Source organism: Mastigoproctus giganteus, chromosome 9, assembly GCF_048544385.1.
Source record: "Mastigoproctus giganteus isolate SK-2022 chromosome 9, ASM4854438v1, whole genome shotgun sequence".
NCBI lineage: Eukaryota > Metazoa > Arthropoda > Arachnida > Uropygi > Thelyphonidae > Mastigoproctus > Mastigoproctus giganteus.
Window position 1 is genome coordinate 22,105,149 of NC_143583.1, and position 24,433 is coordinate 22,129,581.

The 24,433-nt window shown below is 37.4% G+C and overlaps 1 protein-coding gene across 1 annotated transcript in view; it reads right to left on the reverse strand.

Moving 5' to 3' along the window:
- LOC150080085 (uncharacterized) overlaps window positions 1–24,433 on the reverse strand; it is a 190,026-nt gene that overhangs the window by 95,372 nt on the left and 70,221 nt on the right. The window contains exons 5-6 of the mRNA XM_090381665.1: window positions 11,431–11,618; window positions 9,211–9,261 (exon numbers count right to left, since the gene is read on the reverse strand). Of these exons, the coding sequence (XP_090237791.1) occupies window positions 9,211–9,261; window positions 11,431–11,618 (239 nt within the window). The remainder of the gene's footprint in view (window positions 1–9,210; window positions 9,262–11,430; window positions 11,619–24,433) is intronic.

Here is a 24,433-nt window from a genome sequence, read left to right on the forward strand (position 1 = left end):
ATTTCCAGTGACCTTAACTGGGGTGCTCAAGAAACAATCAATCTTCCATTTTCATATTTACTTCTAATAGATGGCAGCACCAGCACTCATCTCATAACATCAGGAAAAGGCAGTGGAGAAAGCTAATGCCAGTGGGACACAGCAGCCACAGTGAAGCTGAAGTTATCCCGTCAAAGTACATCGAATGGTTTGAAGTTCAGGAATAAGCAGATGTGACCCTAGTGTTACTTTTGCATAAAATTCACATAACATTGCTTCCCAAAAGGCCCAAGGAATACTTGGGCCTTTTGGGAAGGCATAAACTGCTGCAGCATAAAATGACTGACATTTTTAAAACATAAATGTAATTACAGAACTGTATGACTATTTTCTGTGTTGAATGTGTCAGTCCTATTGTGGTATTGTGACAGTGTAAATACAGTACAGTATATACTGTATGTAAATAAATTACAGCACCTTTGATTTTTGACTTGCAACCTAATACAATACTGCACATATTTTATAATCTGTCGACACACTTCAAAAAAATCATTCTCTTTAACTGAAACATAGTATACAATAATATTGAACCTTTTCTCAACTACAGTCGATTCCGGTTATTTGGGACACATCGGGACTGTACATTTTGGCCCGATTAAGCGGCTGCCCCAATTATCCGAAGTTTCACGTAAATAGTTAAAAATACAATTTACCCCCCCCCCCCACCTTTACAATTAGTTCACTGTACAATCAAATCACGTTACGACGAACTCAAAATAGTAAAGTACCGTCACTATACGATATGCAGTAAGCGCCGGTCATTATGATCACGTTTGTGAATTGAATTTTAATTCTATTAAACAGCAATTCTAATTATCGAAAATAGGAGGAATATTATCCACAGGCTATAAAAGTAAAGATATATTAAGCACAAATTTACCCTTTATTACCTTACCAATTAAAAAATTAAATGATACGTGAAAATCGGAAGAATATACGTGATAATCGGAATAATTAATACGTACTGTAATATGTACATACTAACTAAACTAGTTGACATTTCTGTTCACTGACATTTGTTGGTGGGGACTGAAATTTAAAACAGTAAAAAGATAAGCAATCAATAACAAAGAACAGGGCACACACAAATTGCAAGTAACACAACACGCGCAAGTGAGAACGGAGTAACAAATTAGGAAGCTTTAAAAATAGGAATGAAGAGAAGATTCTGAAAATTATTTTTTTTATATGATTGAAGATTCCAGCTGCCGGTATTATCGCAAATTCAATAAGATCGAGTTTACTGTCCGTTTATGATAGATTGCACTAACAGAAAAGCCCAATAAACAGGTGACTGCTAATTGTTTTTATTGTTTTATGGTTGTGACCTCCAGAAATCCGACCGAACTACGTGGTACGGTCGGAGACAATCGTAGGGTAATCTCCAGTGCTGAGGTCTCCTGCCCCGATTAAACGGCATTTTGTCCCAATTAAGCGAAGTAAACCCTGGCTATTTTCTCGATTGGTTTTTGTTTTTTAAGATTTGCCCCAAATAAACGGCTGCCCCGATTAACCGGTGGCCCAAATAACCGGAATCCACTGTATATTGAAAACCTCTTAATCAGACTGTCTGACAAAAGAGTGCTTATTATGATCGATGCTAAAAGCTTCATCCTCTCTTTGAAACAGTCTGGAGACGGATCCAAAGGGAGATTTCAAACTCAACGTTTGGGCAATGTGTTAATAACTGGATGATCCACACTTCGTGGGCTTCCAGTGACCATAATTCCTTGAGGTCCTTGAGGTTGTCAGAGACATTTTCTCAGATATGCCACACAAGCTGTACCTGCTACCTGGGAATCTAAAACACTGATGGAACTGATATTCGGGTGATACTCAAGTCAAGTGGACCAAATTTCGGCAAAGCCCAGATGGTCTGTGACAGAAAAATCCTCTGCTTGCACCTTTGCAATGGTGGGACTGTTAGTAATCCTGGGTATAACTCCCCATGCACAAGCACACTGTGGGTGACCATCCAGGTATGAACCAAAGTAAGCAGGTTTTGAGGTGTGGCACCCACATCACATGCAGGAATGCCGGTCCCTCTGTGTTACCAGGAAATACTAGGTGGTAGATGACTCTCATCAACTGGTGCAATATCACAACTTTGCTTATTGGAGGCTTGAAGTGGTGGAACCTATGTTTAGTCTCCAGAGCTAAGTTCTAGTCAACACTTCCATCATGCAAGATGATTGATGGCTTTTGAGGTTATGATGAACATGATGAGTTCCAAACTTCCTTACATTTCAAGGGTAGCCGGCCGCTAGTTAGTACACTGGACCGAACCTATTGGTAACTCTCTAGAAGGCTTCTGGATCAGCTAGTGTATAATCTTGCTACCTCAACTCTGCCAGACAGTGATTGGAGGGAGTCCAAGTAGTGTGTATGTGGTGGACATTGTCGAGGCTGCGTTATGTCAAGGATCTGGGTATATTTTTACCATGTGTACGCCATATCCAAAAATTTCAATACTTCATACAGCATGTCCCCCCACAACTTTTTCTTACTATTGAATACACCATGAATTGTCAAACTAATAGAGTAAGCTTATCTGCGAAAAGATCTAAACCTCCCAAACACTTCCTAGTTCATTTCACATATATACGTGGTCTCGGTAATAATCTCAACAATGTCCATTTCCACTTTGCAGTCTGCCAAACCCCATATACTTTTTCAGACAAAATCTTAGTTATCAGTTGATTCAACCACTGCTCATCTTAGTTACCCAAATTATTCGCGGTATGATTCCTTTCGCCTCAAAGGTGGTACTTGTGAATATGTCCGATCCGATATTCCCTATCAGAGGCTTGGTAATTTGGATTCTCCTCTTTTCGATTTTCTCTGGCTTAAAATCACCCTACCTCATTCGGTCAAATTCATCTGTTGTCTCTACCGTTCTACCAACTCCACTAATCACTTGGAGCTCTTTGACTTCCTCTCTTTGCAACTTGATTTTCTCCAATCCAACTTTCCTAACAGTGAGGTAATTTTCCTTGGCGATTTTAATGTTCCCAACTCCAGCTGGCTTCCATTCTCTAGTCACACAGACCTAGGTGGTCGAGATGCTGAGGTTTTTGCAATTACTAATGACTTCGCACAGATAGTTCATTTACCTGCCAGAATACTGGACAATCCTAACCATACAGTCTTGATCTTTTTCTCACAAACAACCCTTCCAAGTACACAGTAGTAGTGAGTGGTCCTTTAGGCACCTCAGATCACAATTTGGTGATTGTCTCTTCTCCAATAGAGCCTTTAACTCGTGGCCATTCCCAACCTGGTGTTGTTTGGCATTACAAGAATGCAAAATGGGATGACTTGCAAGATTTCTTTTCTTCTTTTCCTTGGTCAGATTACTGTTTCAAACCTTCTGATGTCCACATTTGCTCAGACTGTGTCAGTGAAATTATTCTTGTAGGAATGGAATCCTTTATTCTACACTGCACTTTAAAATCTCGTCCTTTTATCTAAACATTAGTTTTCCAATAAATGTGCTAAGGCTGTTCAAGAGAAGAATGTTGCATATCGTAATTGGCTTGTTTTCAATTCTTCAGTTTCATTTTCTGTCTACACCAAAGCTCGCAAAAATTGTAAAGCAGTTATTAATCAATTCAAACTAAATTTTGAACAGACTAAGAGTAGAAAACTTGCTTCTTGCCTTAATGGTAGCCGAGCATTCTGATCTCTTGCCAAAAGGTATTGGCCACAACTTTTGCCCGTCTCTGCTCCCACCTCTGTCAAAACCAGATGGTTCTTTTTGTCACTTCAGCCAAGGATAAAGCTGACCTGCTAGCATCCCATTTTTCTTCCAACTTGTGTATTAATGATCTTGGTAAAACACCTCCCACCATTCCCAACACGCTCCATTCAATGCCTCCTGTGGTCTTCTGTCAAAAAGATGTCCGAAGAATTTTGACGAATCTTGATGCTAAGAAAGCTCCGGGTTCTGATGATATTTCTCCACTTGTTCTCAAAACTTGTGCTCCTGAACTTACTCCTGTTCTTTGCCACCTTTTTTCACTTTTTTATTCCAAAGGTGTTTTTCCTTCTGCTTGAAATTTGCTCATATCCATGGTTTGTACCTACCAAAAGTGGTCAGAGGAGAGGGAACCCACGAACCACTATCAAGGTTTTGGATGACCATGGCTCATCGATGCTCAAGGTGAGCAAAACCTCTCCCGGATGGTACCTGGCAACAGAAGGGCGACTGTGGTCCAACTCGCTGGTAATTGGAATGCTGGTGACGGGAGTAATGTGCCACAACACACAGTACATCGAACCCCGTTGAAAATTGGGCTGTGTAGCCACAGGCCACTCCGAGTGCCCATGCTAACCACGGTTCACTGGCAAAAGAGCTTACATTGGGCACGTGAGCATCAAAACTGAACCTGTGGAAATGATGGCACCTGAATGCACCATGAGACGAAAACAAGCCACTGGAGGCGATGTTCTGCTGGGATACCCTGGGTCCAGTCATCCATGTGCCTGGCACTCTGACGTCTACCACCTACCTAAACATCATTGCTGATCAGGTTCACTCTTTCATGGCAAAGGTCTTCCCCTTTGGCTGTCCCATCTTTCAGTGGGATGTGCCATGCCACGCTGCCCGGATTGTTCGAGACTGGTTTGCGGAACATGAGGGAGACTTCTAGGTATTTCCCAGGCTTCCAAATTTAATTTGCAGGCATCAATCCCATCTAGCATCTGTGGTTTCTGTTGGAACAGTAACTCTGATCTGTGGCACTTTACGGCAATTAAAGGATCTGCTGGTTACGTGTTGGTACCAGATAGCACAGGATACATTTAGAAATCTTGTAGCATTCATGCCTTGCCAGGTATGAGCTGTTTTGGCTGCACGTGGGGGGGGGGGAGACTAACATCATATCAGGTAGGTGGTCATAATGTTTTGGCTCATCGGTGTACAGGAGTTCACAAAGTTTTTTTTTGAATTTTGAAGGAGTCCGTGAACTTTTTTTTGATTTTTGAAAGGGTCTGCAGATCTCAGTAGTTTGGGAACCACTGGGTTAGTTGAATCAAAGCTTAAAGATGAACCTTGGAGTTTACCTTACAAATTGGTTTGTGAGAAAATACATCCAGGCGAAACTTTTTTCGTCCATTGTAACTTTGAATAATATCAAAACACTAACTTGGTCTAATTCTATCAATGCATAATGGAATTATTCATCAAGATGTTATGGTCCCTGAAAGTAATGAACAGACTGTAATGAGACTTGAACATTTAACCTATGTCGGCAAGAGTTATGAGGATCCTTTCTCACAAATTGAAAATGCAATAAACATAATGAAAGATGGAAAATCCCAGAGTTAACCTACTTGAAGTAGCAGTGTTGAAAAGGATTGGGAAGGTCTGTCTTAAATTCATAATAAACTTACTAAATAATTGTTAAACAGAGGTGATTCCAAAATCTTGGAAACTGGCAAATCTGAAACTGCTATTAAAGAATCCTGGCGATTCTGTACCTACTTCATATAGGCCTATCGCCCTTCTGCCAGTTCTTGGTAAGGTTATGGAGAATTTAGACTGAAACACTTTAAGGGCTGAAACCTCAGGCTGTGAGAGAATTAGACAACATACAAGTTAGGGCAAATATATCATATTAGTAAGCTGCAAACGCATCATATTAGTACGCTGCAGTATCACCAATTCACAAAGGGTGATCGAAGGATGACATGAGTAATTACAGACCAGTTAGTTTAACTTCTGTTCCGGGTAAAATAATGGAGTCACTGGTGAAAGATGCATTGTAGGATCATCTAGACAAGACTGCAGCAATAATTCAGACACAGCATGGGTTTGTTAAGTCTTGTCTGACTTATTTGGTTGGAAATTATGATGTGGTTATAAAGGAACTAGATGCAAAAAATAATTCTGATATCACATACTTGGATTTCAGGAAAGCTTATGACACTGTTGTGCATGGAAGACTACTGTACAAATTGGAGAAGAATGGTATTAAGGCTAAGTTGCTACAATGGATAAAAGGATGGTTGTGTGGGAGAAGACAGAGGGTGGTAATCAATGGGTGCTGATCTTCGTGAACTAATGTTATTAGTGTAGTCCCACAGGGTTTGGTGTTGGACCCACTTTTGTTTTGTATATTTATCAATGATATTGATGAAGGTATATCAGGTTTAGTGTCGAAGTTTGCAGACAATACAAAGGTTGACAGGGTTGTTAATGACAGCAATCACAGTGTGCTACTGTAACAGGATCTAGAAAATTTGGGAAGATGGACTGAGAAGTGGCAACTGAAGTTTAACATTGACAAAAGCAAAGTACTACATATGGGTAGATATGAATTCTGTGGTACTACACTTAGGGTGGTAGAAAATGAAAAAGACCTGGGAGTAATTGTGCAGTCAGATATGAAGTTTTCTGAGCAATGCAGACAGGCTGCCAGAGTAGGTGATGGGGTTTTGTCAATGATATATAGAAATTTTGCTAGCAGGGAAAAAGAGGTGATTGTCCCTCTGTATAAGGCAATGGTCAGGCCACGCCTTGAGTACTGCGTACAGGTCTGTAGGCCTCATTTTAGGAATGATGTAGATTTGCTTGAATGTGTACAGAGAAGGGCAACAAGATTGGTGAGGGGAATGAAGGATCCTCTTACCAAGAGAGGCTTAATTTCTGAAAATTGCAGCGGCTGGAGACTAGGCACCTGCAAGGTGAGCTGATTGAGGTGTATAAGGCCTTGAATGGTTGAGCACACTTAATTCTGATGGGATTCTTCCAATTGTTCAGATTACGAACCTAAGGGACCATAAATTCAAGTTGAGGAAAGCCAATTGTAGAATAATGCGTGGAAATTTGCCTTTAGCCAGCGGGTGGTTAATTGCTGGAACAAATTTCAGTCTGTCATTGTGGAAGTTGATAGGTTAAATAAATTTAAGGAGGTAGACAAACATTTAGAGGGAATGGTTGTGTGATTTTTTTTTTGGCTGACGCTACCTAAGCTCATATGCTTGCTTTCTTGCATCACATGCCACGATTACTATTACTTTCTGAATCTTGATTTACCGGAAAAATATGATATTGTTAGGCCTTGGAGTGGATTTTTAAGGGATTGGCAACAAGACTAGAGTGAATCAGAGTTAGGTAGAATTACAAATAAATTCATTCCTCATGTCTCAGAATATAATAAACAGATGAACTGGTTTAATCCTGGTCTCAATGTTACGTTTTTGATAACAGGACATGGGAGTCTTAACAGCAAGTTATTCTCTTTTGGTTAGCTCTCCTCTCTGTCACTGAGGTACTCTGTTATTTGACTGTAACGTATATTTGGATATTAGATATGAGCAAAAAATTCTAACTGAGATATCCGATTCGATCAATTTGACTCAGTTCTTAGAGATAAAGGATAATTTCATGACTTTATCTGAATATGCAAATAAGCTGTTTAACAGAAGAAAATCTATAATCAACAGAGATATACCTTGAAGTGATTAATGCAATTGTGGTTCATTACTTAATTAGTATGTATGTGGATTCTAAGATTAATAGAAGACAATGACAAGATATTGATCTGGTTGTTTCATGAATGGGATATTGTACATAGTTCTAAATAATCTTTGGACCGAAATTAAGGGTCTATGTATCTGTCCAAATTAGTGATTCTGGAATAAAACTTGGAAAGAGTATTGATGATGTTTTGAATGTATTTATGCGTTAAAGACACTCAAATTTCTTTGGTGGGAATTTGAGTTCTGGAGTTTTTGTTTTTAATTTCTGTGATTTTATATTTAAATTGAACTGGTGGCACTAGAATTATACTTTGTTAAACTAGCCATGCTTGTTTTGATGTTTTGCTTTATTGCAAAATGTTAAATTATAGTCCTAGTAATATTAGGGTTGAATCAGATGGATGATTGGTTTAATTATTTCTGACAGTGCCATGTTACTCAGAACATGTTTATTGAACTTGGATTGCACTGCTGCTACTTAGTTACACTATATGAGACTTAGTATTCCCTTCCATGTATGCAACATTGGCTCAGAGAAGTATTGATTGGTTTGTCCAAGCTGTAGATATGGCAGTTGTGGATGAGGCAAGATCCTTAGGTCTCTGGATCTAGCTTAATGTGAGTAATAGATGTTTTTTTCTCATTTGGTCTTGAGTTGATTGTAAGGAGGACCAAACTTAGGATAAGGTTTGATTTGTTTGTGTTAATTGTTGATTTGATGGGCAATATGGTGAAACCTGACATTCTGAGCATGGAAAGGATACATGCTGTACGTTTATGTTCTCTTTTAGGTGTAAGTGTGCTGGTTAACCTAATTAATAGGGTTAATTAAAGTGTATCCTCTAAAATGGATGGAGTTTACATGCTTAGGCAGATTTCATCAGTGTTGCTTCACTGTAGAATGTTAAGAGTTTTCTTTACTGTCTTCATTAAGAGTGTTCTAACTGATGGCTTGTGTCGTACAATTACTCCTTCGCATAAGTGTAGGAGTGAAAGCACCATTCCTGCAAGGGTTAAATTAATCTCCAAAAATTATTGTAGTTTTGATAACCAAATTTTGTATTTACTTATTTGTTGTAAATAGTGATTTGTCTATTCTTCTCTAGTTGAGAGGAATGTTAAATTGTTGGCTTTGTAAATAATGTGCATATTGGGTTTACTTTTGATCTGGTTGTGTGGCCTTACCGATTTGCATAAGTTTTGTCCACTAGTGTCTATCTTTACTCTTTAAACTCTTGCTTTCTTCCTCTTCTGGGGATGCCTATTTCTTTCATCTCCTTGCTTTTCTTCTCTTTCCCATCCATTCCCTTACCCCTATTTCTCATGCTATGTTCCTTCCTTTTCATTTTTCTTAGTCATCCCACTAAGAGTCTTTGCTTGTTGGTGGTCCCAGGCATGCCTCCACATGGCATGGGATGGAAGTCGGGGGCAGCAAACCAGGTGTTCCCTGTCCCCTTGCAGCGAAGTTGCCAGGTGCTGGCACTGAACATAACACACAAACACTTATTTACATTTGCCGGCTTTGGCATATTTCCTTTTCAAATGCTACTGCAGCACTTAGGGGGAACCCTGAAGACTGACTCAAAAAACAAAAATACCTTAAAATAAATAGTATACAATAAAATATAAGTGCGCACAATTACAACTCTTGTGTATATCTTATATATATTTCATAGACAAACTTACCTTCTGCAGTAAATCCTCATCTTCATCAATAATGCCTTCTCCTTGGCGTTTCTAAAAAAACAATAATAATAATCATAATAAATAAATAAAAATGGTAATTCACTGTGCAGGAGCAGTTTTTATTACTCTAGAATTCTTTTGTATTCACAGAAAGAAAAACTGAGTTAAAAAAATTGAGAGAGAGAAAATATACAGATATAAAATCACTAAGTCATTTGTTCTTACAGAATTCATTATTATGTATTTCTAAAAATTCCTGTATCAGTATTGATTAGGGCAAAGTAATGCAAGGAAAGATTAATTCAACCTCATGAGCTGCCCTGTCAGCCTATCTGTACTGTTCAGAGATTTTCATATCTGACAGCACAAATACCCCCAGGTCTTTTTCATTTTTCACAAATCTGAGTGTAGTACCACACGGTTGGTATGCTCTGCGGTTACTGCTACCCATATGCAATACTTTGTATTTGTCAATGTTAAACTCCAGTTACCATTTCTTGGCACCCATCTGCCTAACTTTTCTACATCCTGTTGCAGTAGCATACTGTCGTTACTATCATTAACCACCATGTTAACCTTTGTATCATCTGCAAACTTGGACGTTAAGCCTGATATGCCTTCATGAATTTCATTGATAAATATAGAAAACAACAATTTGCCCAAAGCTGAACTCTGGAGACTCCACTAATAACGTAACATTAGTCCCGAAAGAGCAGTCCACTGATTACCACACTCTGTCTTCCCCCACTCAACCATCCCTTTATCCATAGTAGAACATGCCTTAATGCCACACTGCTCTGGTCTATACAGCAGTCTTTCATATGCAACAGGTTCTAAAGCTTTCCTGAAATCCAAGTATATGATATCAAAATTATTTTTTGCATCCAGTTCCTTTGTGACCACGTCATAGTATCCAATCAAATTGGGCAAACAAGATTTCGCCTTAACAACAAAAAGTATCACAAAAGACAGCATAAAATTCTCATTTTGTTTTCATATTGATTTCACAAAACTGTAGCTATCCAGATGGAGGAAGAGTAGTTCCTTGACAGACTGTATTGGATCATCCATGCTTCAACAGAATAATTTCTTTTGTATTTGTGTGTAACTGACAGCATATCAAGTATATAAAAACCTCCAGGTGTTATGACCTGGTGATTTTTCTATAATACTTGGAAAAGTCACATTGCTTCTTGCTATAATTCACAACCTGTTTTTGTCCTAATTCTCTTTCAGTCTGGACTTCTGTTTCTAACATGATTAGAAGTGGCTAATCCATGGCTGCACATACAATTGTGGCTTATGTAGCTCTTGTTAGTGGCATGCCTCATGATATGAAAAAATAATGTGAAAGATTATACCATCAAATTAAATTCAGAAATAAGAACTAAATACAAAAGAATTTTCAAAGTGGGTGTCGCATCATGTCCCAAAGGGTATCTCAGATTACTGGAACAGACTTCCATCTGTTGTTGTGGAAGTTGATAGCTTAAATAAATTTAAGGCTGAACTAGACAAACATTTGGAGTGACCGGATGGGTTTAAATGGGAAGGGTTTTTTTTTTTTTTGGCTGATGCTGTATATGCTTGCTTTCTTGCATCATATGCCTCAACTAATGCTAATGCTAACAAACTCCTACCCTCATTTTTGTTTTCCAGTGTTTATGTCACACAACACTGACTGAACATTGCTCTGTCCATCTATATCAACTGGATGCACTTCCTTAGATTTTGTGTTTATGTTTTTGTCTGTGCGTTTTTTTGTTTATGTGTTTGTTTGTCAGTCTCCATGATGAATTTTGGAGCAATGTCATTCGGATGATTAAATGCAATCATTGCATGCCATTTAAGGTGGTCATGAGTTGCTATCTCTTCAATCATTGACTATCCCTAATATCAACTGGTTAGAATTTATTACAGAATGGATGCATTACTGAGAAGGAATAAAAGAAAGCTTCGTGTAGGGCAGGATTAATTATACTGCTTCTATATTTCTCCAATTACATTAAGGAGGAACAAATGGTAATCATGATGTGCTTTAAAAAATGAAAGGAATAAACTTGTAAAATAATGTGTGAATTTTAATTTTAAAAATTCATACATTAAGTTGCACACTTTCTACTTACAACTGTCAGAATTACAGAATCTACAATTTCTGAAAAATTCAACCACAACAGATAAAGATAATTATATCATCCTTCATAGAAAATAAAAATTTACCTGTTTTAACACATTTAAAAGTTCCTTTTCTTCTTTTAACTCCTGATCCCAACTATTTTCATCAAAGAAATAAGTGTCCTCCGGTGAAAAATTAGTCACAAATTCATCACTTTCATATTCAAAACAATCTTGAGAACCATTAAATACTTTTGTTGATTTGCAAAAATAATTATGGGCATGATCAAATACTGAAATATAAAAAAATAAAAGTATTTCACTATTTTCAAATAATGAAAATTTAACCACAAAAGCAACTAAATTCAAAAAAAGACTAAATTCATGAGTGCCATTTAAAACTTAAATGGCACTAATGTTTAGTCTCACAAAATAAATCACAAATGCAGGTATACAATTAATGCTACAGTTGGACAAATATGTTTAATGTTTTCAGCTCACTATAAAAGATAAAATCATTTCGCAATCATTACATACTATGAAATTCACAGTATGTTAAGGTATTTAACATACAGTGAAATTCAAGAGTAGGGGGTTTGTTTAATCACTAATTCAAAGAGTGATGACTTTCACTTCACCTTATGGTTCAAGCATACCCACATACTAGTCAAAGAATTTTGAGCTTCTGGAAAAGATAAGTTTTAGAAAAATTTTGCAGTTTTATCGAGCATATTAAATTTTATTCTATAAATAGCTTTATAGTCATAGTAATATTCATCAGTTTATAGCCAGCCAGGATTTTGTAAGTTACTACTTAATATATGTAGAACCTTTGTATCAATGATTTGGCACAAACATCGCATCTCCTAATTTTTTTACTATAGTGAGCGGTAGGGGAATTCTAGTGTCTTAATTAATTGACATTAATAGATAATTTTATTAGCTATTACAATTAACTTAACTTTACAAGAATAACAGCATAGCTGTTTACACATAACTCAATATCTTAATTGTATATATAAAGATTAAATGAGAAGGCTGGGGAGGAGCATAGAATATAAACTACAAACGACGATTGGAACTATGGAAAACACAAAAATATAAATAAATAAATAAAATAAGAAAGTACTTATCACTGTATAACTCAATATTGTCTTCAGGGGTCAACCAGTGAAATCATAAGACAACAATAAGTGGCCTCTGTTTCTGACACGAAGTATACAGTCAGTCTTCGTATAGCACGATAGTTGTGTCCCTAGAAACCCTCGTGCAATGCAAAATCGTGCAATATGAACAACAGGCCCTATGGGAAAAATAGGGTTAGGTGCCGACCACCCAAGATTGAACACACATTTGTAACCAAAACATTACCAAACACAATAAATAATTGTAATAAAATATTGCTAATGCTTTTGCTTCTATTGTAAGCAAACTTGTTTTTTGTTTGATTTTCTATCCAAACAGATGACAGCCGTTCCATCTCTTCCAATTATTTGTGTCTTAATCTAATGGATTTTAATTACACTTTGAGTTGTTCCTGCTATGAAAGTTGTTTTTATTTTCTCTGCATTCTTTCTAATTCTCGGCGTTGCCTCACTTAGGTCTGTAGCACGTGCAATATCACATGGGCTTTCATTTCGCTCAAAGCATTTCACAATTTCATATTTTTTCTCTATTGACAGAGGCGGACTGGCCATAAGCCTTACCGGGGAAACCCCGGTGGGCCGGAGGCTGGTGTGATTTTGGCCATAAACCATAGTATTGAGGCCACTAATTTTCCTGGGTAAGAATTTTTGACCCAGTCTGCCTCTGTTTATCAATATTGCTTTTCCTTTTCTCTCTGAATCTGCAGTCTTCACCAGGACGCTTCCTTTTCACACATTATGTATTTTACTCATTTTTAGGGAATAAAGCACAATTACAAAACGAGGAGGCATGCTTGATACACATAAACAAAGCTTGATACACATAAAAGTGTAGCAACTGAATAAACAACACGGTAAAGGCAGAGATATACTATTAACGCCTCACATTTAATTAAAGCACATTTCTAGGGGTTACTACCATAAAACAATAAAAACAATTTCCAGTTTCGTTTCTGCTAGTGGAATCTGTTATAAACTGGTAGTAAACTCTATCTAATTGCATTTGCAATTATACCGATAGCTGGAATTGTGTTGGTTTTTACATTATTATGGTGAAATGTGTTTCCCCTTCACTGATATAAAAAACAAATACATTTTCAGAATCTTCTCTTCATTCCTATCTTGTTGCGTTCAGTTGGGGTGATTCCGCGTTCGACTGCCATTTCTTGTAAACACAAATGCAAATCATGCATAAGTGAATTCGGTTCATATTATATAAGATATCGTTCCCCTATTTATAAATCGTGTATGATCGAATTCGTGTAGTGTAAACACTTGTTATACGAGGACTGACTGTAGTACACTCAGATTATGATGGTGGATGTATGGAAATTTGAAAATTGCAGTTAAAGAGATTAGGCCTAAAAATCCAGATAATACACGAGGAAGGTAAAAGTGTATTTCATGGCTGACCCTGGGTCAGCAATGAAATATACACTGTCATTTTGTCGATGTACATCCAAGTGTAGATTTCTCTAACATCTTGTCATTAATAGTGTTAAGATAATTCTTTCTCAAGGTAGATTCATCTGGAATCATCATCATCATCAGCCATTTTCAATCCACTGCAGGATGAAGGCCTCTCCAGCAACTTTCCAGTTCCTTCTGTTTTGAGCACTGGCCATCCATTTACTACTCAAAAACTCATGAATTTCATCTATCCATCTCCGCCTTTGTCTTCCAGGTTTTCTTCTAGCTCCTCTTGGGTACCATTCTGTTATTTTCTTAGTCCATCTGTCATCATGTCTTCGAGCTATGTGTCCTGCCGAAGACCATTTTAGTTCTTTAGTTTTGATAAGAATGTCCTTTGCTTGAGTTTGCTGCCTAATCCATGTGTTTCTCTTCTTATCTAACAGTCTGATTCCCAATATAATTCGTTCCATTCTTCGCTGTGTAGTTCTTAGCTTCTCTTCCATTCTTTTGGTGAGTGCCCAAGTTTCACTTCCATAAGTCATGGTGGGGAGTATACATTGATTCATTATTTTACGTTTCAGACAAACTGGGATATTGCTCTTCAGTATGTGACTATATTTCCTGAATGCTATCCATCCAAAATTTATTCTTCTCTTGACTTCCAGCCATTTATCATTATTACAGCTAATAACTTGTCCCAGATAAGTATATGACTCCACCTTTTCAATTACTGCTTCTTCAATCATTATTTCCCTTTCTGTGGCATACTTGTTCATCATTACTTTTGTTTTAGCCATATTCATCTTTAGTCCAAAATCCTTACTAACTGTGCATAACTGATTAAGATTTTCCTCTAATTCTTTGGAATCGTGGCTTATGACCACAATGTCATCTGCAAATCGTAAATGGTTTAGGTACTCTCCGTTCACATTGACTCCTTTCTGCGACCAGTCTAATCTTCTGAAAGCTTCTTCAAGGGCAGCAGTAAACAGCCTCGGAGATATTGTGTCTCCTTGTCGAACTCCTCTCTCAATTTTAAATTTGCTACTGTCTTTGTCTAGTCTAATAAAGGATGTAGCACTCTCATATATTTTCTTCAAAATCATAATATATGGAGTAGCTATGCCTTGTCTTTCCAGTGCCCAAAACATTGCCTTATGCTGTATGGAGTCAAATGCCTTTTCATAATCCACAAATGCCAGGCATAATGGTGTTTTATATTCATTTGCTTTCTCCATTAGCTGTGATATTACGTGAAGGTGATCCATAGTTGAGAATCCTGTCCTAAAGCCAGCTTGCTCATTCGGTTGATTCTCATCAAGTATTCTTTCTAATCTGTTAGTAATGACCCTTGTGAACAACTTGTAGATATGGGATAACAAGCTAATTGGTCTATAATTTCCAATTTCTGATTTATCTCCTTTCTTATGCAGCAAAACTATGATTGCATTATTCCACTGCTTAGGCATAACACCTTTTCTAATGCACTTTGTGAAGAGCCTTGCCAGTTTTTGTGTTATGTCTCTTCCTCCCAATTTTAACAACTCTACAGTAACTTCATCTTCCCCCGGGGCTTTCCGATTCTTCATTTTCTTCAATGCATGTTCTACCTCATCAGGAAGAATATCGGGTATGTCGTATGTGTTGCTACTTTGCAATCCATCTTCCCCACTGCTGGTATCATTCCCTCGCTCCTTGTATAATTCTCTATAGTAGTCTTCTGCTATTTGAATTATGCCTTCTCTGCTGTTTATAAGTACACCATCGCTATTCTTCAGTTTCAGTATCATTTGTCTTTCTGTATTACTGCTCATGGCTGCTGATTTAAATCCTTTGTTTTCCCTTAATGCTTGTTCTACTTTTCTTGTGTTAAATCTTCTTATGTCCTCTCTGAGTCTCTTTCTAATGGCTTTGCATAACTCAGTATACTCAATTTTCTCCCTGTCAGTGTTTTTCTTGCTCTTCATTTGTCGTCTTTGGTTCATCATGACAAGTGTTTCTTGACTAATTTTTTCTTCTTTGGATTTCTGTTTCCCTATAGGTTTCTTGGGCTTTATCACTTTCAGAAAGCTGTAATATTCCTCGTCGATATCTTGGTCCTGAGCAGTCTGCAGAAGCTCAAACTTGTTCTTAAGTTCCAGTACATACTGCTTTTTCTCCTCCTCTGTTATTTCAAAGACCTTTGTATTATTTACTCGAGTCAGTTTTTCCATCTGGAATATACAACTTAAATCAAAATATCCCTTGGAATATTTTAATTTCTACAATATTTTTTTCAAAAGGCAATGGTCAGGCGCCACATCTTAAGCACAGTATCAGGTCTGAAGGCCTCATTTTACAAGGGATGTATAGCTGTTGGAATGCGTAAGAAAACGGTAACAAGATTGGTGAGGGGAACAAAGGGATGACCTTACCAAGAAAGACTTCAAGTTCTGCAAATTGCAGCAGCTGGAGACTAGGCACCTGCATGGTGATCTGATTGATTTGTTCAAGGCTTTGAATGGCTTGTGCAAACTCAGTACTGATGGGATTCATCCTCTTTCTCAGAATACGCACATGAGGGGACAAAAATTCAAACTGATGAATGACTGTTGCAGAATAGATGTGTGGAAGTTTGCCTTCACCCAACCCAGTTATAATACATGCATTAAGAATTTTCAGATAAAGGAACCACTGGGTGACAGTGATCACAATGTACTGATATGGATACCAATGTTAAATTCTAAATGGTAAGCCTTCGGGGACTTAATCTTGGAGGCTACTAAGCTTTGCATTCCAACTAAGAAATACCGTTCAAGGTTTAGGACTAAATGGTTGTCAGATGGATTAATGAGGCTCATGTCAGAGAAGAAAAATATATGCAATGCATATAAATTATTAGGTGACACAGAAGCCTATGGCAGATATAAGCTTGTCTGTAATCAAGTCACAAAGGACGTTAGGCAGGCGAAGTCAGATAATGAGAAATCTTTGGCAAAGGATGCAAAGAAAAACAGGAAAGAGTTCTTTATTTATGTAAACTCTAGAAGGAAAGAGATGAATCAGATTGGACCACTTAACATAGATGGGTTGACCATTGATGATCATGCTCAGGTAGCTGATAAACTGAATGAGTATTTTGCATCTACATTCACACATGAGGAGTTATTCAATGAGGGGAGTACCAGAACTTTATCAAACTCTAACAGGGAACTAAGTGATTTTCTAATAACTGAGAGCAAAGTGGAGGAGAAATTGTTGAAGTTAAACATAAGGAAGGCACTTGAGGTGGATGGGATCTATCTAGTTATATTAAAGGAGGCAGCAAGGAAGTAAGCAAACCCTTAGCCATAATTATGAGAGCTTCCTTGGACTCGGGGTGGTCCCCATGGACTAGAGGTGTGCAAATGTATCACCAATTCACAAAGGGGGTTGTAAAAGTGACACAAGTAACTATAGACCTGTTAGTTTAAATTGAGTTCCGGGGAAAATAATGGAGTCACTGGTTAAAGAAGCATTGCAGGATCATCTAGACAGGACTGTAGTAACAGTTAAGACACAGTATGGGTTGGTTAAAGGAAAGTTTTGTCTGACCAATTTGATTGGATACTATGTGGTCACAAAGGAACTGAAGGTCAAAAATAATTTTGATATCATATATTTGGATTTCAGGAAAGCTTTTGATAATGTTGCACATGAAAGACTGCTGTTCAAATTGGAATGGTATGGCATTAAGGGTAAGTTGGTACAATGGATAAAGGGATGGTTGAGTGGGAGACGACAGACAGTGGTAATCAATGGACACTGCTCTTCGTGGACAAATGTTATTAGTGGTTCCCCAGGGTTTGGTGCTGGGCCCATTGTTGTTTTGCGTATTCATCAATGATATTGATGAAGGTACATCCGGATTAATGTCCAGATTAATGCAGATGGCACAAAGGTTGGTGGGGAGGTTAACGATAGTAAAGACAGTATGCTACTCCAACTGGACCTAGATAACTTGGGCAAACGGACTGAGAAGTGGCAACTGAAGTTTAGCATTTAAAATTGCAAAGCACTATATATGGGTAGCAATAACCCAAGAGAAATGTATCAACTGTGTGGTACTATACTCAGGGAAGTGGAAAATAAAAAAGACCTGGGGTAATTGTGCAGTCAAATATGAAGTTCACTGAGCAGTGCAGATGGGCTGCCAGGGCAGGTCATGGATTCTCGTCAATGATATATAAGAATTTTGCTAGCAGGGACAGGGAAGTGATTATCCTGTTGTACAAAGCATTGGTCAGGCCACAACTGGAGTACTGTGTACAGGTCTGGAGGCCTCATTTTAGGAAGGATGTAAGTTGCTAGAACAAGTACAAAGAAGAGCAACAAGATTAGTGAGGGGAACAAAGGAGTGCTCTTACCAAGAAAGGCTTAAGTTCTGCAAATTGCAGCACCACCTGGAGAAGAGGCACCTGTGAGGTGATCTGATTGAGGTGTATAAGGCCTTGAATGGGTTGAGCAAGCTGAATGCTGATGGGATTCTTCCTCTTGCTCAGGCAAAGAACCTAAGGGGCATAGATTCAAACCGAGAAAAGACAGTTGTAGAATAGATGTGTGGAAATTTGCCTTTAGCCAGTGGGTAGTTGATTGGTGGAACAGACTTCCATCTTTTGTTGTGGAAGTTGATAGCTTAAATAAATTTAAGGCTGAGATGGACAGGATTTGGAATTAATGGTGGGGTGAAATGGGAGGTTTATTTTTGTTTTTTTTTTTTTGCTGATGCTGCATAAGCTTGCTTCTTGCATAGTATGCCTCTACCAATGCTAACTATTGCTGGGGGGGGATGGATAGATGATTTTTTTTTTTCTGATGCTGTGTAAGCTTGCTTTCTTGCATCATTTTCCACTATTTATACTAATATTACTACTAAATCCTATCACCCTGACTGAATGCAGTTCTGTTGGCACTTCATCAAAAAGTAGTCATGAAGGTCCTCCCAACATTATCCAGCTGTAACAATACTCAAAAATAATACACTACTCAGAAAAAAGAATAGCTAAAACACCTAAATCTGCATAGAGTAAAATATGCCTTTCATTTCTTAAAGGAATACAGATAATTCTTAGATGATTCATGGGACTACCTATAGGTGGTAGATGACTTTCATCAACCGGTGAAATACCACCACTTTGCTTATTGGAGGCTTGAAGTGGTGAAACCCATGTTTAGTCTCTAGAGCAAAGTTTCCGGCATCCCCTTACCCCATACTTCTCCTTCAACCCATGCACGGTACTAAGTGCTATAGGTTTTGATGCCTTTCGTGTTTGGGGTTTTCATATAAAAAAAAAAAATATATATATATATATATATATATCATTTCTTCAGTGACGAATGCTGTCATTATTTATTTAACTCTAGAAGTTCACCAAGATTCCATTCTCTCATCCTCTCCTATATATAAATGATCTTCCAATGACTGGAATTTCTCTCCCTCGTTGCTGATGACAGTACAGTACCTAAACTTTCAGTTCAACAAATCGCTACAACTTCTCAAATATCCATTACTAGTTCCTTAATGCTGGTCACATAATTCTCCATTAAGAGAGAATAAAATTTGGTTAATTTCATTAAAAAAACTTGCTCTTGTTTTATATGTAGTAAAACAAGATAACAAAAGTGTTATCTTGTTTTACTACTTGTTTTACTTAAGTATTGCTAAGAGCGAAAGAGAAAACAAGTTTTCTCTTTCGCTCTTAGCAACACTTTCCTTTTCTTTTGGATGGCTGACTCTCTATAAATTATAATTCCATAGTTAACACATTAATGTATAATAATTCAGTTTTAACTTCCATAATTACATATGTTGAACTATTATGTCTTCCACATATGGGCCCTGGAGAATACATGTGATTCTTCTTCTTCAGCTCTGTGTACCTCCAAGGTTCTTGGCTGCAAGCACAATCTTCCTCCATTCCTTTCTGTCCTTCACTCGATCTGCCCAGTCTGTTATTCCAAGCTCAAGGTCCTGCCGAACGTTGTCTTTCCATCATTGACATGGGCATCCTCTTGGTCTTTTACCTGTTGGTATATATTGGTATGCACTGGAGTCTTCCATTCTTTCAATATGCCCTAACCATCTTAGTTGCATTGCCTTCATTTCGTAAACAATCAGTGACGATTTAAAATTTCAGTACAGTTCTATGTTATGTCTCCTTCTCCATTCCTCCGTTTGGTTGTCTTTAATGGGCCCAAATATCTTTCTAAGTATTTTGTTTTCAAATCGTTGTACCATATTATTATCATGGATAGTTTTGTTCCAGGTTTCTGCTCCGTATAGCACTATGGGTCTAGTGCAGGTTTTATATAGATCTACTTTAAGTCTATGTGATAATATTTTAGAGGACAGAAAATGCTGAATTGAAAAATATGCTCTATTTCCTGCCTGGATTCTAGCCTTAACTTCTATGCTGGTATTATTTTCACTATTTATTGTTGAACTTAGATGTTTGAATAAAGTTACATTTTTAAAGTTCAGATTATCAATTATAAAATTTGTCTTGGTTATTATCACTTCTTGCAACTTTTAAATATTCAGTTTTTTCTTGGTTAATTTGGAGTCCAATTTTTCCAGCAGCTGTTCTTAATTTTTTTAAATGTATTTTGTATATTTTCCAGATTGTTGCTAACTAGATCTATATCATCTGCAAAATCCTAGGGTCATTATTCTATCTGTATCCCCTTTGTTTGTTTCCCCTGATACATTTCTCTAAAGCAAGATTAAAAAGAACTGGTGAGAGGGCATCACCCTGTCATAAACCTGTTGTGCATCTGATTTGGTTCCATTTGAAAGTACAATACCCCTACTACCATTCATGCACATCTTTATCAGATTTATCAATTTTTGTGGAATACCAAACTCTTTTAATATATTCCATAAGCTTTCTCTATGGATACTATCATAGGCTTTTTTAAAATCAATAAAAAGGTTATGTACTGGTTGGTTGTATTCCCATTTCTTTTCCAATATTTGTCTTAATATAAAGACTTGGTCTATAGATCTATTCCTTCAGAATCCTGCTTGGTATTCACCCATGTTATCTTCAGCAAATGGAGTAATTCTTTTTAGTAGAATGTTTGAAAGAATTTTGCAGCATGAAAAGAGTAAAGATATTCCTCTATAGTTATGGCACTCCTTTATATCTCCTTTTTTATAAATTGGTAATATTAGTGAGTCCTTCCATTCCGCTGGTCTTTCTTCCTTTTCCCATATTAATATGATTAATTCATACAGTTTATTGGCTAGAATTTTCCCTCCATTTTTAATTAATTCTTAGGCAATTCCATCCAGGCCTGGATCTTCATTATTTTTTAGCAGTTCTATGTTATAGGTGCTGCTACATCGCAGGTATATATATATATATATATATATATATATATATATATGGCTCTGCTCAAAGGTTAGAGTTGGTGTTTAACAATTTAGCAGTTGACTAAAGTACTCTCTCCATCTTTCCGCAATTGTGTCATCAATAGATAGTATCTGGTTCTTTTTGTCCTTAATTATAGTAGTCTGCATTTGGATTCCTGATTTTTGTTTTTTTAACTGCTTGATAGACTTTTCTTTGGTTATTTGAAGCATATTGATTTTTAATTTCCTTCAGTTTTATCTTGTTGAAACTGTATTTTTTATTGTCTAATTACCTTCCTAGTTTCCTTATAGCTGTCTGTATCTTTGTTCAGCTTCATTATCTAATGGATTTCAAAGCCAGTTCAGTCTGTCACCCTTCTTTTTCTTCACCACTTGTTCACAGATATTGTTAAACCAGTTATTTTTTTGCTTTCTTTGAATTCCAACGATATTTTCCACTGTTTCTTTGATGCTAATCTTAATGTGATTACTAGATTAAAATTAGGCTTCAAACTGTCTGTTACTATAGGCAATGTCTTAAAAATTTACCAGTATGTGCTGGCAGATAACTGTTGACATTAGACTTGAATTTCTGTAGATTGTAATTTTCAAGAAATATGTATCAAGGAAACTTGTTCCAGACAATGGAAGTTGAATGAATAAATAAAGAAGAAGAAAAGTTAGTTCTATAAATCTGAAGTTGGACAATAAATGATGCTGACAGGGTTGCACCACATGTTTGGTCTGGTTTGGAAGAGAGAGTGGGAATTATAGAAGTCAATTCAGAAGTACAGTGCTCATGGAAATATCTACAGAAAAGCCATGCAGCAGAAACAGAACATCTATGAGACTGTGAGTGGAGAGACTCCTTTAGAGATGCGTCATTAATTAACCTAACTGTCCCCTTTTGAATGGAATCTAGAAACCTGGGAGGGGTTAGGGGGACACCACCCCAGATGTGGGCCAATATTCCATGGAATGGCAGATTTGAGATTTGTAAAGAGTGAACAGCTGTTTGGAAGAAAAGCCAATTCGATATGTACTGAAAGAAAAAAAAACACCCAGTTTTTCAGATGCAGAGGAAGCAATTTTTGTAATGTGCATATGCACACGAGAGAGAGAGAGAGAGAGAGAGAGAGAGAGAGAGAGAGAGAGAGAGAGAGAGAGAGAGAGAGAGAGAGAGAGATTAAAAGTAATGGTAATCCCCAGTAGAGATAAATGATCTTGCCTAGAAATAAGAGTGTCCTGAAATTAGCAAAACTCTTTTTGTAAGATATAAGACAGAACTAAGTTTTAGAAGGATTGAAATCAACTAACTTATCTTTACCCCCACTGAAAGAATTCCATAGAGATCAGCATTTAAGGAATTGGTAGTGGAAATTCAAGAAGTTGAAGCTGTTTGTGCAGGGCAAGGTTTCTCAAAATGGAAAGTGGAATGCAATGTGCTATCATCAGCAAAACTATGGATAGGATTTCAAATCAATGGAAGAAGGTCATTAATATAAAAGGAAAAGAGTGGGGGAAAGAACCGAACCCTGGGGAACACCAGCATTATTGGAGAAGTTAAAAGACAGAGATCCAGTGGAGACAGAGCCAGTGGATCGATGCTGACAGAATCCACACTGGCAATCATTGATCAGATGGAAGGTTTCTAGATAGTTTAAGAGTTGGCAGTTAATTGATTTCTCCATTACTTTAGAAAGAGTAGAAGTGCAATAGGACAATAATTGGATAGGAGGGATTTGTCAACCTTTTTAGGAACTCGTTGGATATGAGCAAATTTCCAAGAAGGGAAAACACCTGTGGAATAAGAAAGTTAAAGAAGATAACATAACACTGCAAAAGCAAAAATAAGAGTAGGAGTGTGTTATAGGCCTAATGTCTCGAATGAGTACAATGAACAATTGTACAGAGAAATAGAGTGGGCCAGTAAATCAGAATGTCTTATAATGGGGGATTTTATCTTCCCAGATATTGACTGGAACTTGTGGGTTGGTCACTCACACACTAGTCAGACTTTTGTGGATTTATTGGATGATTGTTTTCTGCAGCAGCATGTTCGAGAGGCAACCAGAGAAAGTAATACTCTTGATCTGGTTATCAGCAGTAATCATTCGTGTATTAAGAATTTGCAGATAAAGGAACCACTAGGTGGCAGTGATCACAGTGTGCTGAAGTGGGATTTACTCAAAGAGGTAACTACCGTCAGGGGTAAAGGAAAGGGTTTTTGCTTCCGTAAAGGGGAGTACAGTGGTCTCAGACAGTTTTTAAATTCTGTACAGTGGGATCGACTGACGATGTTACAAACAGTAAATTCTAAGTGGGAAGCATTCAAGGAATTAATCGTGGAAGCTACTAGACTTTTCATACCGATGAAGAAATATTGTTCAAGGTTTAGGCCTAAATGGTTATCAAATGAACTAATGAGACTCGTGACAGAGAAGAAAAATGCATGGGATGCATATAAATTATCAGGCGACGCAGAAGCCTGTAGCAGATATAAGCTAGTCTGTAATCAGGTCACAAAGGAGGTTCGGCAGGCAAAGGCGGATTACGAGAAATCTTTGGCAAAAGATGCTAAGAAAAACAGCAAGGATTTCTTTACTTATATAAACTCTAAAAGGAAGGGGCTGAATATGATTGGTCCACTTGACATCGATGGTTCGACTGTTGATGATCCTGCTCAGATAGCAAACAAACTGAATGAGTATTTTGCATCTACATTCACACGTGAGGAATCATTACAGTTTGAAAATGGAAGAAGGTTATCAAATTGTGGCAGTGTGCTTAATGATTTTGTAATAACTGAGAGCAAAGTGGAGGAGAAATTGTTGAAGTTAAACATAAGAAAGGCACCTGGGGCGGATGGGATCTATCCAGTTATATTAAAGGAGGCGGCAAAGCAACTAAGCAAACCCTTAGCCATAATTATGAGAGCATCCTTGGATTCAGGGGAGGTTCCCACGGACTGGAGATGTGCAAATGTATCCCCAATTCACAAAGGAGGTTCGAAGGGTGACACGAATAATTACAGACCAGTTAGTTTAACTTCTGTTCCGGGTAAAATAATGGAGTCACTGGTTAAAGATGCATTGCAGGATCATCTAGACAAGACTGCAGCAATAATTCAGACACAGCATGGGTTTGTTAAGGGAAAGTCTTGTCTGACAAATTTGAT